This window comes from Micropterus dolomieu, linkage group LG03, assembly GCF_021292245.1.
Source record: "Micropterus dolomieu isolate WLL.071019.BEF.003 ecotype Adirondacks linkage group LG03, ASM2129224v1, whole genome shotgun sequence".
In the NCBI taxonomy this organism is placed as follows: Eukaryota; Metazoa; Chordata; class Actinopteri; order Centrarchiformes; family Centrarchidae; genus Micropterus; species Micropterus dolomieu.
The window spans coordinates 1,441,357-1,457,871 of NC_060152.1; the positions used below are offsets into that span (position 1 = coordinate 1,441,357).

Below are 16,515 nucleotides of genomic sequence, written 5' to 3' on the forward strand. Positions count from 1 at the left end.
GTGAATCTGAAGGAACGCTTCACCGTGTTCAACGTGTCGCGCTCTCCCAGCTACAGTGACGCCCCAGATCCAGCTAACGCTAACAGTAGCAACATCTCAGGTACAAAACACCTTTTATACTGAAGGGAAACCAGTGATGGCTACAAATGATTCAATAGATATTTCTCTTAGAGACGAGTCCCCAGAGACGCCCCTCTAGGACAGAGACTCCTTTCACTTTAGCCATGAAGGGGGAGATGAGCGAGGAGGAAGAGGATGAAGGTCACCGAGCGCTGACAAGACCTGTGGTGAAGGGACCAGAACCGAGGCTCAATAAGTAGAATCGGAATGGAAAAAGTTGAAACAATACCCAACCCTATCCTGGACATATGTGGTTGTGTGTTGGACCTTGTTGTAGTATCCGTAGGTGATGGTGTTGGGTGTGATTCCAGCCTTCTTCATCTCCAGCAGGACTCGAACGGCGAGGACCGGCTGACCATACTGACCGCACAGCTGCATCAAGATCCTGTAACACACCTGAAACACACACATAAAAAGATATTGTCACACACTTTAGCTTTTCAGGCAGAGTAACGTGTATACAACATCTCCGGTCCTGCTCTAGGGACAGGGTTCCTGGAACTGAATCCAAAGTCTTCACACAACAACAAGGTTGACTACAACAAACACAACAACCGCCATTTTACTACTGCATCTGTATGGAGCGGGACAACACAAACCAACATGTCCGGGCGCTGGAATCAGACAGAGAAGCGGTGCTGCAAAAAGTTTAAAAGATAAAAAAGTAAAATTCTAAAGAATCACAACACTGCAGCTGTCTCCTTTTTAAATGGCATAAATCTGAAACATATCTGTTTGCTAAATACAGTAAAAACACAAGGAAAAGTTCAGGTTACCGGTTCAGGGTTCGACATAAGCAAGGCCCGATGTCCTAGGACCAGTAAAACTGAGCTGAACTCACTTGTTAACTTTAAAACTGAACTAATTTGAAAGTTAGTTATATCATTAAGTTATAGTCAAGTCAATTTATTTATAAAGCACATTTAAAAATAACCACTGTTGAACAAGTGCTGTACAAAGTTATGCAATTAAAACAAGAAGAAAAAAAGATAAGAAGAAAAAAGGGATGAAAAAGGGAACATAAGACAATAAAATAGTGATGAAGCATGCGGCAATAAATAGAAATATGAAGCAACCAGGACACTTAATGATGAATGTCCCCAGACTGACTCGAATGCCAAAGAATAAAAATACGTTTTAAGTCTCAGTGGTTGGGGATGATCTAATGAAAATGGGAAGTTTATTCCCATTTTAAAGCATATAAAGCATGATCACCCTTTGTTACCGGGCGACGCAGAAGACAAACACTCAGAAACAGTCTTTCAGATCAATCTGGTCCTAAAAGGCAATAAAGGCAACTCTGAAGTTGTCCAGACCAAAACAACAACACTCACCTCGTCCGGCAGCACCACCTTGCGGTTCTCCATGTGTTTGAGCACGTCGTAGGCCGTGTGCAGCGCGCGCACCTTAGCAATCTCCGCCCGAACAAAAGTGGGCAGATAGATAAACCAGAGGCCGTAACAGTGACCCAGCAGGCACTTGGACCACATGTCCGGCACCGAAGAGTACTTCTGAGCTCGCTTCTGGGCCAACTTGATTTCCTGGGGAGGTAAAATATGTTACACATCACATCACACATAAAGATGTGGGTAAAGACCCAACATGTGCCGACATAATCAGATGTAATGTGTTTAAATTAAGCAGAACGAGATGAGGATTCGTTGTTACCTATAAAACAAAAGATGAAAAAGGTAAAACTAAGTTCCCACTTTGGAATAAGTGGCTCAAATAACCTGGTTAAAGTTTTCCTCTCTAGAGATCTGAAAATAACTGTAGTTGACGTTTTCAAACCCGCTGTCATTCACACAGTCCGTTTCTTCTGAATATTGGATGAGCAGTGAAATATTGATCATGATTAATAAAAATAAAATGGTACACAGTTAGACTATTGCCAAGGTTCCTCCTCCAGTCTTCATTCAGGGAAAACTGGGTCAGAACGTAAAACCAGAGCATCGGGATGCACAGACCTGACTCCCTCTCTCCTGATTCAAATGTTGGTTCCAAGTACTGATCCATACATCAGATAGCTCAAATATGAGGAAACTGTATTTCCTGTGGTCTGGTCCAGCTGACTCCCTCCTTGTTCAGACTGAAGGCCACAGTTTTTGCTCGTATGTGACTAAGCCCAACTCACATGGAATCTGATCTTTTCCAGTTCAGATTTGAGTACAATGTTGATTCCATAGTATACTGTTAGTATAATGTTAATATATTTCTTATAGGTACAATATTCATTTAAATTTAATATATAGTTTACCACTAGTATATACCTAAAAATTATGTGGGTTGTTTTTAGTCATTAAATCCTTGTGCAAGTAAAACAGTCTGCAATTGTCTCTAATTTATTAATGTTAAGTATTAACTTATCAATAATCATTCATCCAGAAGAATTACTGTAGTCTTTACTCGCACGTTGTGAGTCATTTTTCCGGTTTGCACTTATCTACCTGTAGGGCGAGTGAAATACTTCCGTTCTGAACCCCTAGCGTTTCATTGGAGGGAGCCGTTGACTTTCCGACACTGTTACAGCTGATGTTCTACATACTGCCACCGGAGGGGAGCGTAGCAAACATTTCAAATGGTTATTTTAAATTAAAAATTTTTAGAAAGGTAATTTTTAATTTTTAGAAAGGTTAAAAATACGGGAGATTTACAGAAAAATATTTAATCGAGAGGATACCGGGACAGGATGGGAGGGTTGACAGGTATGTTTATGTTAAATGCTTTAAGAACAGAAAAGTAAAAAAGCATCTGCCGGTTAAAGTCCCAGCATTTAATATGATCCAACACCAAAACATACAGACCTGCTTACAGACTTATTTCACAGACTTCGTTATTAGTTGTGGATTAAACTAATCTAATCATATCACCTCTGCTATGAATGCTTTTAAACGTTATGTACCTGTTTTGTGCGTCTGGGAGCGGGGCTACTGGGGGCGCTGCCTTTAGCCGGGACCCGGAGCTGGTCCTGGGGCCGGTCAAAGAGCTCTGGCTTCAGTATGGGGAAGGTTTCATAACTGGAAACATGGAAAAACATCTTAAATCACATGTTGTGATGCAGTTCAACACATTTCTACTTCAGACTCAGTGACTTTGTACCTGTAGAGGGCGGGACACTCGGACCCGTCAGGTTCCTGAGGTTCTTCAGGAGGCATGATGAAAACTGTGTGTTCTCCGCTGTGAGTCTCATCCAGATCGATCAGCCTCACCTCCTCCGGCTTCTCCACGTCCACCTGGTGACAAACAACACGCCAACAATGAACATTTAATGATTATACATTTTTTGATTATGTTAAAAATCATTCAGATTCTTCTCTTCTTGGCTTGGGCCTGACTGAATGGACAAAGACATTTGTTCATTTCTACAGAACCCAAAGTCTGGACCTTGAGAACTGTAGTTTTACAAAAATAAAAACAAGTCACTGTTTTTCAGCAGGAAACCGCTGGAAAGTTTTCGTCACGTTTCTGTCATATGTTCGTTACGTTTCTGTCATCTTTTCATCATGTTATCATATTTTTGTCATATTTGTCACGTTTTTGTCATCTTTTCATCATGTTATCATATTTTTGTCATATTTGTCACGTTTTTGTCATCTTTTCATCATATTTTTATCACGTTTTCATGTGTTTTCATTGGCCTCTCCCTTAGAGATAGGGAGAGAAGCCAAGTCATCCACGAGGAACTCTGAGTAGAGCTACCGCTCCTTTGCATTGAAAGGAGCCAGTTAAGGTGTTTGGGCATCTGGTAAGGATACCACCTGTGTGCCTCCCTTGGTCCTTTGACGGCTGATATGAGAGATACAGATGCCAGCATGTTTGTGATGTTACGGCTTCACAGTAAAACAGATGTTCGCTGTACAGTAGGGCTGAACGATTTGGGGGAAAAAATCTAAATGCATCTTTTCTGCCAGATATTGTGATTACGATTCAATTTGCAATTGAAGAAAAAACAAAAGTTCAGCTAAAGTTCAATATTTACTGCCAGTCCATTTTTGACAGAAGCCACGTCAAGCAGCACAGAGCAGATGAACTGGGCAGGAAGTCCGACACAGAACGGCACAGAGAATCAGGTCGATTTTCAAAAAACACCCTGGGCAGACTCGTTATCGTATATCAACCAAACTGACAAAAAAGAAACAATTAAACTATGTTGCCTACCTAATCATGATTGAAGGACAGCTGAACAAATTAACGAAATCTGAATAAGTCAGCAAAAAGCTGTTATTCTGAAATGCTCCATGTGGGAGAAAACCGCGGCACAGCCACTGCCTGTGTCTGTTCGGCTGACGCCATTATCCAAAGTTTTCCTCAGTTTGGTTTGTTGTTGTAAAATGTACACGCCCTGTGCCCGCTCTGATTGGTGAGTAGGACCGTAACAGGACAAGCATGGCACTTGTGATTGGTTGGCAAGTCTGTCACACAAGGACGACAACAGATTGAATTTGTAACTGCGTGACTGTTTAAAACGGGTCAGATGTATAATTAACCCACATTTTAAATCGGCGTCTTCACGATTAGCTAATCGCGTTTTTTCAAATCCCAGTTTCGCTTTGAAAACGATTAATCGTTCAGCCCTACTGTACAGATACAGCAGGAAGCTGTAAATGATAAATCAGTGACATGTTTCTCTGACAAATCGTGGCTTTGACCTTTTGGACGCACTCGTCAAAGAACTCAAGGCAGGCGTGTCGGTCGCTGACGAAGGAGCACTCCTCGATGAACTGAGTGAACATCTGAGTCCTCGTCAGCTGAGTGTAGAACTTCTGCTGCGTTCGATCCCGAGACTTCAGGAAACCTGCAGGACAGAAGAGGAGAGGATAAATCAATCAGAGCCAGACACAGACGTTTAGGTTTGAGATGTGATGACATTTTTTATGATAGAACAACATGACTGTGACTGTCCTGTTCCTCGGACTGTAAAGAAAGATTTGTCAGCAGAGCCCAAAGTTTTCTGCCTTACCTGCAGTGAGTCTAATAATCCATTTTATTTATTCTTCTATATCCACTTTACAATTTAGTGCTTTTAAATCCCTGACTGTTAAACATCACCTCCCTCACCAAGAAGGCCCAGCACAGGATGTACTTCCTGCGGCAGCCGAAGAAGTTCAGCCTGCCAAAGACAATGATGGTGCACTTCTACACCGCCATCATCGAGTCCATCCTCACCTCCTATATCACCATCTGGTACGCTGCTGCCACTGCCAGGGACAAGGGCAGGCTGCAGCGTATCATTCACGCTGCAGAGAAGGTGATTGGCTGCAATCTATATTCCCTTCAGGACCTGTACGCCTCCAGCACTGTAAGGCAAGATTGTGGCCGACTCCTCACGCCACTGTTTAAGACTCTCCCCTCGGGCAGGAGGCTGCGGTCCATCAGGACCGGAACCTCGCGCCGCACGAACAGCTTCTTTTCATCTGCAGCTGGCCTCATCACCCTTTCACAGTACAAACGGTAAATGTTTGTACATACAAATATGATGCACATGTAAATAACTGCCATATGGCACAAAGGATTCATTTTTCTTTTATATTTATAAAGATTTATGTTTACTGTTATGCACCAAAGCAAATTCCCTGACTGCCTAGAACAGACTTGCCAAAAAAGCTCATTCTGAAACCAATTTCCTCCAGGACTGTTGGTGCCACAGTTTGTCCGTTTGTCTGCCCAACATCTGGCCCACTGTATTTTTTGTTTTTCCATGCAATTTCCTGTAGACATTCAAAACAAAGACTCTTCACATCCTCTGCAAACAACCCTTTCAAAACCCAAACTTTAAATTTTTAGCTCCACTCCTGTTTGAGGTCTTTTGGCAGGTAGATATCTACCGCATCATATTCCTTGTCCCAGCTGTCCTTGACAACCTACCAAGACTTGTAATGTAAGTCTACCAATTTTCTTTTACCAAGTGAAGTCTGTTCGTGAAAACAAATGCACATAAGACGACTGCTGCCCCCTGCGCACCCGATGACAACATCCATCCCGGTGTCTCATTGCAGACATCGTCTGATGGAAATTTTGTAGACGTCGCCCAACCCTAGTTTCTTCCAACCATAATTGGGTTTAATAACACTGCTTCTATTAGTGAGAATTTAGACTAACTTTGTTATCAGTCAGATCACCAGCCAAAAAGATTTGTTTAAGCTACGACCAACAAATATTTTGCATTTTTACTTAATAACTGGCAAAATTTAATAATTATCAAAATTATAAATCAGGGCTGGGCCATACGGTTGAATCCGACACCAAACCCTTGAAAGTCTTTACAGGTTTCACTGAATCGTTTCAATAGACAATTGCTGCAAAATAACACAAGATCTCATATCATCATTATACCATATGAAGAGTGTTAAACAATAAAGATTTTATAGTCCCTATATCTTGACCATCAGCTCCTCACCCTGCAAGTTGAACAGGGAGCTGCAGTCGGTGGTGGTGTCCGACGGCGCCTGGGTGATGGGCAGCAGGAAGGTTCGGTATCCTCGCAGCAGGCAGCTCATGAAGCGAAGGAACGCCTCCTGGATCTCCAGCTCCAGCTGCTTCTGACTCCTGTAGATCTGATCGTAGTCGGTCAACAGGAACTCCAGCGTCGCCTCCTCCTGACCGGGAGTGCAAACTGCAGCAACGAGGAGAGAAAAAAGGGAAAATACTGCAGAGCTTACAATTAAAAAAATAAATAAAATTCTCCGCTTAGAGGAAGTGAGCCAATAAAGTATTCAACTATCTATATTGATGTGTGATATATTCAATGTTTTAAATGCATGACCAAACAAAAAAGGAACTAAGTAGGAAGAGCTTGTTAAACAGCCTGTTACAGCACGTCTGCTGTCTCTGAACCACTCTCGTTACTTTATTTTGAAAAGCTGTCTTATCAGTCAATGTGATGTGAGCCGTTACTCACTCTTCTCCAGGGTCTTGTGGAGGTTGGTGAGGGTGTTGAACAGGGTCTTGCCGGGCTTCCTGGGTAACGATCGCCACAACAAAGGCTTCTTGTCCTCCAGCCTGACACACGAGAAGGAAGGGAGATCCCGTTACAATATCAGCACTTTCCAACGTGTTTTAAGTGGTGTTTTGTTTTTTTAATAATTCACCAACATCGTGAAACATTTCAGCAGCAGAAACACAAATCTGAGTAAAAGAGTCATGTTATTTCCTGTTGCTGGATTTGATGGTTGAGATTGTAGACAGGGTGTAAACTAAGGGGGAGCTCTGCTCCTCTTAAGACGGGAGCTCTCCTGGAAACATGATCTGTGAAATTTTGGAGAGTCTCTGAAATATTGACAATATTTTTTGCCATGCATTTCTATTTTTCTGTATCCTTATCGTCATGAATCATGCGTAAATAGAATTCAATCTGTGTTTAACAATTTCCTTTTACAATCCTTTTATGAGAGGCTGCTGTGTCAGTTCATTTTGACCAAGCGGGAAGCTTCCTGTCAGCAAACTGATGAACGCGGTCCCTGAAACCTACATTCTATTAAACAGCCAGCAGGGGGCGACTCTTCTGGTTGCAAAAAGAAAAATGGAAAATGTCATGAGGTCAAAGAAAGATGTGAAGGAGAATACATAAGAACTTAGGAAAGAATCCTACTGCTCTTTTCTAGGCGACGTAATTACGTGGTGGAATTTATAAGTACTTCATAATCAAGATAGCAAAAAGGCCTGTAAGGTAACAGTCACCAAATACTGGAAAGGGTTGACACATTGAGAACACTTGCTCACCCTCCTGCCCACCCACATTTATCAACATGAATCCCAATTATTGTTTGTAAACACGTTTACAGTATGACAGCGTAACTGGGGAGGGGGGGGCACTGAGCGAGAGGAGGTGCTGAGCGCTGCCCATTTTAGTAAGAAAACGCACTCAGCGTTAATAATGTGGCAGGCCACCACAAATAAATCAGCGTGTGGGCAACACTGAAGTAATACATTACATTTACTGTAGAGGTCATCCAGCTTGATCATTGCTTTTATTAAGGCGAGGGTGTCAGCATCTGTGACTGAAGTAAAATCAATTAATGCAATTGCTGAAAGCTGGAAATGCGTAACGTGAACCTACATGCCGCAACATTATCACTTTGATCACGTTACAAGACTAGTAACACAGCTCGCATGGGTCTCAGTTATTGTTGACAGTTCAAGTCATAGGCTATGCATATTAGCATAGCATAAGAGAGAAAAGGCTTAATAGCCAATAGTAACTTTTTTAACATCTTTTATCGGTCATGGTGCGTGATTTCTCTTTTTTATTATTGTAGAAAACACTTCATAGCTTATTTCCACAATCCAAAACATAAAATGGTGTTGAAACAGCTTCAGATTACAGCACATCAAAAAGAAAGAAGGAAATTGTGAGTCTTATTCAGCTATCATAATGTGCGTCTGTGTTGCAAGGATTTTGCTAAATGTGGTCAATGGATTTTATCGTTTGAGTATGAGAAAGTGAGCCGCTTTAAATGTTGCCGCCGCAAGGAATTGTGGGACGGCATTCTCTCCTTTCCTTTCGTAAAGGATGGTCCGGTGTACCCTATGCTAAAGGAGATATGAAAGGAAGCATTGAGTCACCTTTCCTTAGCTATTGGAGAATTCAACCAGCTCTCATCATGGCTGCCACTGAAATACTTCCGGTTCACTTCACTCAGTTAGGAATCTTCCTAAGCAAAAAAGACTTTTCGGACGCAGCCATGGTCACGTCCGGTGTCGCTGGTTGCAAAAACTCAACATTGTGGCGCCCTATTGGCCAAACTCGAGGCTTCAGAACGGCAGTCCACAAACCAACGGGTGACGTCACAATTACGTCCACTTCTTCTATACAGTCCATGGTCCTGACCGATCTTGTCGGAGTGTTGGGAAATAATCAATCAAGTTATGCCGCTGCGTCTTTGTTAGTGAGGAGAAGATTCATTTAATCCACAACCCTCCCGCTATTTATCCAAATATACATTTTTATGATAAAGACCCACCAATCTGCAGATATAAGTCTGCACATCACAAGAACCCACCTATGCAGCATATTTTACGGAGTCAAAGAAGGGTCAAAGTTATAAATTACTCATACATAATAAACTGATTTTTTTAAAAATGTTATATGCAATGTCAAACTAGTTATTTTCACCGTGTTGGCTACCCCTGCTCTACATCTGTATACATATGTGGTTACGTACAATTAAAAAGCAACATCAGCTCAACTATCAAGCACAAAGCGTGATGGACTTACTGGAAGATGGTATTGGTGTCCAGATCCACACACACCACATCAGTGGGGGGGTCATATAGGTCAAAGTAGCTGGAGTGGACGCCCACGATGAAGGGCATCGGCGCCAGAAGCACATCAGCCATCTGCAGCGGACACAGAGGGATGTAGGGACAGAGCCAGCGTAGAGGGAAGCTCATCTGGAGAGACACACATTATTTTAGACCTCATTAAATACACTCAGCATGTTTCGGTCTGTGTGTGTTTAAGTCTTACGGAGACGAGGGCCTCGCTGACGGAGGTGAGGACGTCAGGGCGGAGCGAGTGCAGAAGCAGCTTGTGTTCAGTGAGGACGGCGAGCAGCAGCGTGCAGGCGTTTTCTGGGCCAAGGTTCTGCAGCAGCTTCAGGAAGCTTGCACCGCTGTCACACGCACAAATAATAGTTAAATAACAGGACATCGGCTAGGTGTGCGTTCAGGGTAACTTTCAAAACTGTCTGTGACATTATTAAGGTTGGTGTGTGCACATGCAAGACTTAATGAGACCATTGTTGACAAGAGGAACTTTATACAGGAAATAGCACCACCGAAGGGACAAGGGTCTAAATTAAGCTCCGAGGACTTTATTTTACCGCCAAAAGTCCCTGTAAGTAACTTCTTATTATAGATGAATTCTAGCTTCTGTTCCCAACGACTTATCGTGATTCCCACTGCAGCGCTGCAACAGTAAACTGACCTGAGTGGGAGTGGAGAGGAGACCGGCTGGCAGAGCAGCAGGTTGTCGTACGGAGAGAGCTGGAAGATACAGGCAATTCAATGTTATACAGAATACACACACATGCGAGGATGGGATATTTGTTTGTGATTTGATTTTGAGTAATTAGCTATTTAATTTACAACAGTTTCATCGCTCCTTCAGTTTTGAGAAGATTTCACTCACCAACTTCATCCCTGGAAGCTGAATATTAATCAAATATATCCCACAGGGTGAGAGAGAGCTCCGCGAGCTGTCGGACAGGTTTTAAACAAATCTACAGTTTATCTAAACCGAAGAGAAACACCTGGCATTATAAGCAGTCTAATGTTGCTTGACCTCATGAAAATACAGCTGTAAATGCACCAAAACGCACTGATCCAGGCAGCGTGTCCATACAGTGTTGTTTATGACCGCGCTCATGTTTTTGGTGAACCGAACGTATACAATTTTGAACGTGAGTTCACGCGCTGATCAGTTAAACTCAATATAAAATACTAAAAACAACAGAAAGGAGTACAAACTATAAAGAAAGTTGCCAGGCAGAACTTAAGTTTCCATTTCTGGCACCCAACCCACAACGCAAGTAGGTACATAGTGTACTACATGGTAGTGTACCAACTATCTGAATTGAGACACAGAACCTCAGGTGTAAATTTAAATCCGGTTAAAATCATATCCTGATGTGACATGCATTTTGATGGCAGATATAAAAGCCCCCTCAAATGTCCGTTATCTGTTTAGCTGAAGCAGGAAGATCTACTGAACGTCTAAGGTTTAACAGGTAGGTTGGGTCACATGACCACCTGTGTTTTCACCTCCAAAACAACTGAAACCTGAGTAAACTGCCCCCTCCTCCTTGTTCTGTTTCACTGATGGACTCAGCTGGTGAGTAAAATGTTCTTATAACCAAAAATTGGTCTTCTATAGGATTGTTTGGCTCAAGCAGGAAATTTTATTACAACAACATTTAGAGGGAAAATTATAGCCAAGTAAATCCCAACCTCGACACACAAACACAAAACTACCAACTCAATTGTCGCCCATGTTGATGATTATCCACGTGCATGCAGCTGAGTGAAATCACATCTGAACCACAATAAGATCATCAGTGAATTATTTCTCATTGAAAGAATGATGTCAAGAAATGTGTCCGCGAACTGGAAACTATCAATAAATGGGTTTCTGATTGGGCGCAATTACCCTGTTCAGGCTGCGGCCAGATCACCACCTACATCCTGTTGAAGGAGGAATGTGAAGGATTAAAGTCAGAAATAATACAATCTCTGTGCCGGCTTCCTCTGATCCTGTTTTTATAAACATGTGTTGTTTTACTTCAAATATATTTATTTTCTTCTTTCCTGTGTTCAGCAGCAAATAGTCAAAAAGTCAGGACATTTTCCTAACGCCTTGAAAACTGCAGCCATCAAGTTTCTTAAAGAGGGGTCTCCAAGAAACATCTGTTATTAGCAACTACAGACCTGTCAAAACTTTCCTTTGTAAGTAAATTAATTTAGAAAGTAGTTTACCAGAAACTAGAGAACTTTTTAACCTTGTGGTTCTGAACATTTGCTAAGGAACTGACTCGGGTCAGGATTTCAGTCTTATTGGATTGTAGTGCTGCCTTTGATATGGTTAATATCACAATACTACCAGACATACTGGAGAACTGGTTTGGCTCTCAGACAGTCCATAAGTGGAGTTATTCAGTCCGACTTGATAACTATAGTATGCATCCGAGCAGACCAACATGAAGTGTGGAGTTCCACATGGCTCAATCCCGGGTCCTCTTTGATTTGTTTTCATAAGGCCCGAAATTACACGAGACAATAAGATCAACATGAATAATCATACAGACGACACCCAAATTTCATGTGTAGAATAGATTTGTAGTTTTAGAAAACGCATGCTATGGCAGTTACAGAGAGTTTTGTGAAGTTTTATTTGAATTCCTCATTCATGAGTTAGTTTTTCACCCCCACAGGTTTAAGATCACCTTAAATATACAACCACATTTCTCAATATGAAAACACAAAATCTTATTGCCCCTTTCTTCAACCCAAGTCAATTTCTGAAAACTGTATATTTAGGAGGTGTTATTTTTTTTAAAGATTTAGGTCTTCAGTAGGAACCAGTGGGCTTGGAGCTGAGAGCCACAGACAGGAAAGTCAGGAGGTGTTGACAAACACATTGTTGGTTTTGAAGACAAACATGAGCTCATCATACTAATGACCAAACACTTACTCTGCGTAAAAGTATTCATTAGGGGTGGGTGATGCGTCTTAAAATCGCACACCAACTCCCAAATATGGCTGATGAAGCCGTTTTCTCCTAACTTGTAAAGACTCGGGTTTTGTTTTTTCTTGCGTTTATGGACGGTTCTCTTTTTGTCAGGCCGTTCATGTTAAAAACACTTTCAGACTTCCTCTATGTGGAAATGCATGGTCCCAACGAGCACCAGACATCACATACTGCAGGTTTGAGTTGCGGTCCCTACCTGAACGAGGATGCGGGGCCGCTGGGGGGATGGAAACGGGACGTTGTGCATGAAGCTTGAGATGTGTCTGCAGAGAGAGAGGGGAAAAAAAGCACACACATCATTAAATATCAATACAAATATCAATCACACTTCTTTCCACAATTCAAAAGAGCATGCAGGGTTTTTCCTGCACAGAGAATTACAAGGCGGCTGCATCCGTCAGATCTGGTCCAACCTCCAGACGGCGTCTTCATGGTGTACACGGTTTTCTAAATGCACTTTGTGGATTTAATAAGGTATAATAATAATAATAATAATAAGGTGAGGAGATTACTGTAGTAAGGTGTAAGGTGGAGACTTAAGTAGAATTAAAATGGTGAGATAAAAAAAAATAATGTATTCTTTCAAACAAAAAATACAAATATACACCCCCACCACTACAACTGCACTGTCATTCTGTGGGAAACACTGAGCCGTGTTAAACTGCAGTTTATTTTCAGTTAGATTTTATTCATACAAAAAACTCTGTCCAGCACTCTGACCGTCAGTGTTTTATAAGGAACATACAGTTGACTTGATCCCAGTCAGAACAGCCAATGCTAATGGGGATCCGTAATTGTTATCAGTCAGGAGCTGAAAGTGAGCAACTCAAACAAGACGAATTTCCTCTCTGGGATCATTAAAGTATTTCTGATTCTGATAATTATCTGACTAGTGTTCACACTTTTATCACAGAATGTATTATTTATCTCTACATATCATTTGACCCAATCTGGAGACTCAAATGAAGATACTGCTTTCACTAAACACTGATGAAAAATTCATGCAGATTCAGTCAAAATGTCTCATTAGAACGAGTTCATATTGGGGTCTTCCCTTTATCATATAATATTTATATTATGCCAGCAGCAGATCTGATTCAATCTAAATCTGAAACATGAATTGGAAGCTGAACCGTGCACTGACTTTTCAAGCGGCAGGACGTGGGGCCCGGAGATGGAGTATCTGTAGACGAAGGTGAGGAACTTCTGGAAGACGGTGAAGAAGGGCCAGTGGGAGAGGACGCAGATGCTCTTCTTCACCTGCAGGCTGCGGCTGGTGATCGGCCGCCGGTCGACCACGCTGAGCAGCCCGAGCAGCACGCTCTGCCGCTCCGACAGCAGCTCCCTGGAGAACGACTCGTAGAACTGGATGGCTGCGCCGTAAACCTGCAGGGAGAGCGGAAGAGGTTTCACAAACAGGGAGTACACACAAGGAAACCTAAATGTCTAACTTCCAGGATAAGGAGAGTTTGCAGCGAAATAAAACAGATTAAACTGTTTTATTTCGCTGCAAACTCTCCTTATCTTTAAGTTTTGGACAACTTGAAGACTTCACCTCTCATGACATCTTTCAGTACTTTCTAACATTTTACAGACTGAACATAATATGATCAGTCAAACAGCCATTGACAAAACAATCTCTTGTCCAGTTCTCGTGGAAGTTAACATTTTTTTCTGTCTGCTTCAGTTTATGGGTTAATGAACACAAAACCAACCTCCTCCGTCTACGTTAACCATGTGTTCATTCTAACCAATAACAACTACTCAGATCATTTATTTTCTCGTATGTAATAAAGACACAATTCTAGCTCCATATAGTGCTCCCTGTATATTAGTGTACAAGCTTCTGTTCTCCACAAGCAGCAACTTCAAGCTCTCATGAGTTAAGCCAGTGGGGAAGAGCCTTAAACCTGCGATCTCTCTAGCAGCCAGCAGGGGGCGACTCCACTGGCTGCAGAAAGAAGTGTGATTGTATAGAAGTCTGTGAGAAAATGTTTCTACTTCTCCGCTGATTTATTCCCTCAGTAAACACTTTCCAGATGAGTTTATGGTCTCAGTCGTTAGTTTCAAGTCTTCTCCAACACAGCATGATGTTCATTTAGTAAATTATGGCCCAATTTAGAGGAACATAGACCAGAAAGCAGGGGAGGCTTCAGGGTGGGGCTAGGAGGTGATTGACAAGTCGCTAGCTCCACCCTCTCGTCTAAATATTGTCACGTCCGGTGCCTGGATTCCAGAAAAAAATCATCAAGATGAAGACCGCTAAACTGCCAAACTCAAGGCTTCAAAACTGTAGTCCACACACCACGATGACTGTGTTCAGAAACTTGCGTGGACTGCAGTTCAAAACCAAACCAGCAGGATTTAACACTGCATTCTGCGGGACAGTGACTGATGTTTGGACGAAATGCATAAAAAGAATTTATATGTAAACTGTTTTTATCATTTGTGCAGTAAATACACATAGTACATAATTCCAAAATTAATCAAATTGATAATATTGTCCCATATATGTCCCATGGGCTGACCATGCATTCAGCCTGTCGCATTTGCTCCCGCTTGTACTCTAATTTTTTTACAACTTTCTAGCTTATTTTCTTTCATCTCACTTGTTGGATTTTTGTTTATCAGTATTTTATAATGTACATAATTCAACACACATTTTTATATTTCTAACTAACTATCTCTATTTCTTTCACGTCTTGTTATATGAGCAACTGTAATGAAACAAATTCCCCCTCTGGGATCAATAAAGTATTTCTTGCTTGTGGTTATTCTTAAGCAGAAAAGAGTGTGCGTGTCGTTGCTGCTCCAACCTTGTCCCCGGAGGCGGAGGTGAGGACAAAGGTGGAGAAGACAGGCAGCTGGTACTTGGTGTTTAGAGGCCAGCTCTCCACGGTGACACCCATCGGCAGACAGAAGACCGGCACCGACTCCGGCAGAGGAAACGCCTCCAGGTCCTCCTCTGGGTACCGGCTGATAAGACCTGCAGCACACAGCAAGTAATCTGTTTACTCTTGGATCCTAATATCTACAAGAACTATGGAAGTATTTAAGAAATCCTTAATAAAACACAACTTTTAAAGTATGATTGACTAAAATCAAAACCTTCAGCTGATCGTTTCAAACATTTCACTTGACAGATTGTCTAGAAGGTCATGTGAATAACTTGACTGCTTTCTTAAGACACTGACATAAAATATTTAGAATCTTTATTCAAAATTTTACTAAACCAAAAATAAAGGTTTAATTGAACAAACTATTCAATTGAGAAAAATTAAGATAGATTTTTTTTACAAGTGTTGGTTGAAATGACTAGTAGGTACAAAAAGATTTGTATCTGTGCAGTAGATGTTGAAGCCGGCAGCTGAACCGTGCTGAACCTGACAACATCATGGAAAGGATCCCTACTCCTGGTGACCCCCTTTGTTTTTTAACTAAACTGAAGTCTCGCTCAACGGTAGTTCTTTCTCTGAAATGTCATGAGAGGCGAGTTGTTGCAGGGAGATGCCGGTGGGAACGCGAGAGAAGAGATCATCTTGCTGGCAGTTCCTTTAGGTACACAACAAACTCCCTCGTTTTCCCGGAGCATTAGCAGCTGTAGACTGAAGCCCAATCTGCATGGATTCGAAAGCTTTTTGTATCTACTCGTCATTTGAACACCAAAATAGGGGATAAAATAAACCACGTTGAAAAACACCCAAATTATCCTTTAAACAAACTTCCTTAAAGGAAAATTCCAGGATTTTACAACATAATCATAACTGATGCCATTCTGACCCGGGTTATGTTAGTTTTGTACTCCATTGGCTGTAGGGCACAATTATGAGACTGATCAAGATTTTCTTAGTTTTGTTCTGGCTGTGTTGTTCAGAAAGTGACAGATACTCACTGGCCTTGTAGACCAGGGCGTTGGCTTTGGCCACAGCTCTCTTGTAGCACACATACAGGGCTGGACCCCACTGCAGACAAACACACAAAATATTCAATTATATATTTTTTATTAAAACAAACAGCGTTAATAATATTTCACAGATAGAATTCATAGAATAGGCATTTTCAAGTTAGGTTGGACTGGAGAACCGGGGGCCGTATTACAGAAACTTCCTAACCAGCATATCCTATCCTAACTGCTTGGTTACCATGGTAAC

General features: G+C 41.8%; 1 protein-coding gene across 3 annotated transcripts in view; it reads right to left on the reverse strand.

Moving 5' to 3' along the window:
- Positions 1-16,515, reverse strand: part of LOC123968151 (DENN domain-containing protein 4B-like) — an 89,571-nt gene that overhangs the window by 29,890 nt on the left and 43,166 nt on the right. For all 3 annotated transcript variants that reach the window (XM_046044688.1, XM_046044689.1, XM_046044687.1), the window contains exons 4-17: positions 16,257-16,326; positions 15,181-15,350; positions 13,509-13,750; positions 12,561-12,627; positions 10,046-10,104; positions 9,587-9,731; positions 9,335-9,510; positions 7,019-7,119; positions 6,518-6,733; positions 4,770-4,915; positions 3,220-3,353; positions 3,023-3,137; positions 1,455-1,661; positions 388-516 (exon numbers count right to left, since the gene is read on the reverse strand). In XM_046044688.1, coding sequence (XP_045900644.1) covers positions 388-516; positions 1,455-1,661; positions 3,023-3,137; positions 3,220-3,353; positions 4,770-4,915; positions 6,518-6,733; positions 7,019-7,119; positions 9,335-9,510; positions 9,587-9,731; positions 10,046-10,104; positions 12,561-12,627; positions 13,509-13,750; positions 15,181-15,350; positions 16,257-16,326 — 1,977 coding nt within the window. The remainder of the gene's footprint in view (positions 1-387; positions 517-1,454; positions 1,662-3,022; positions 3,138-3,219; positions 3,354-4,769; positions 4,916-6,517; positions 6,734-7,018; positions 7,120-9,334; positions 9,511-9,586; positions 9,732-10,045; positions 10,105-12,560; positions 12,628-13,508; positions 13,751-15,180; positions 15,351-16,256; positions 16,327-16,515) is intronic.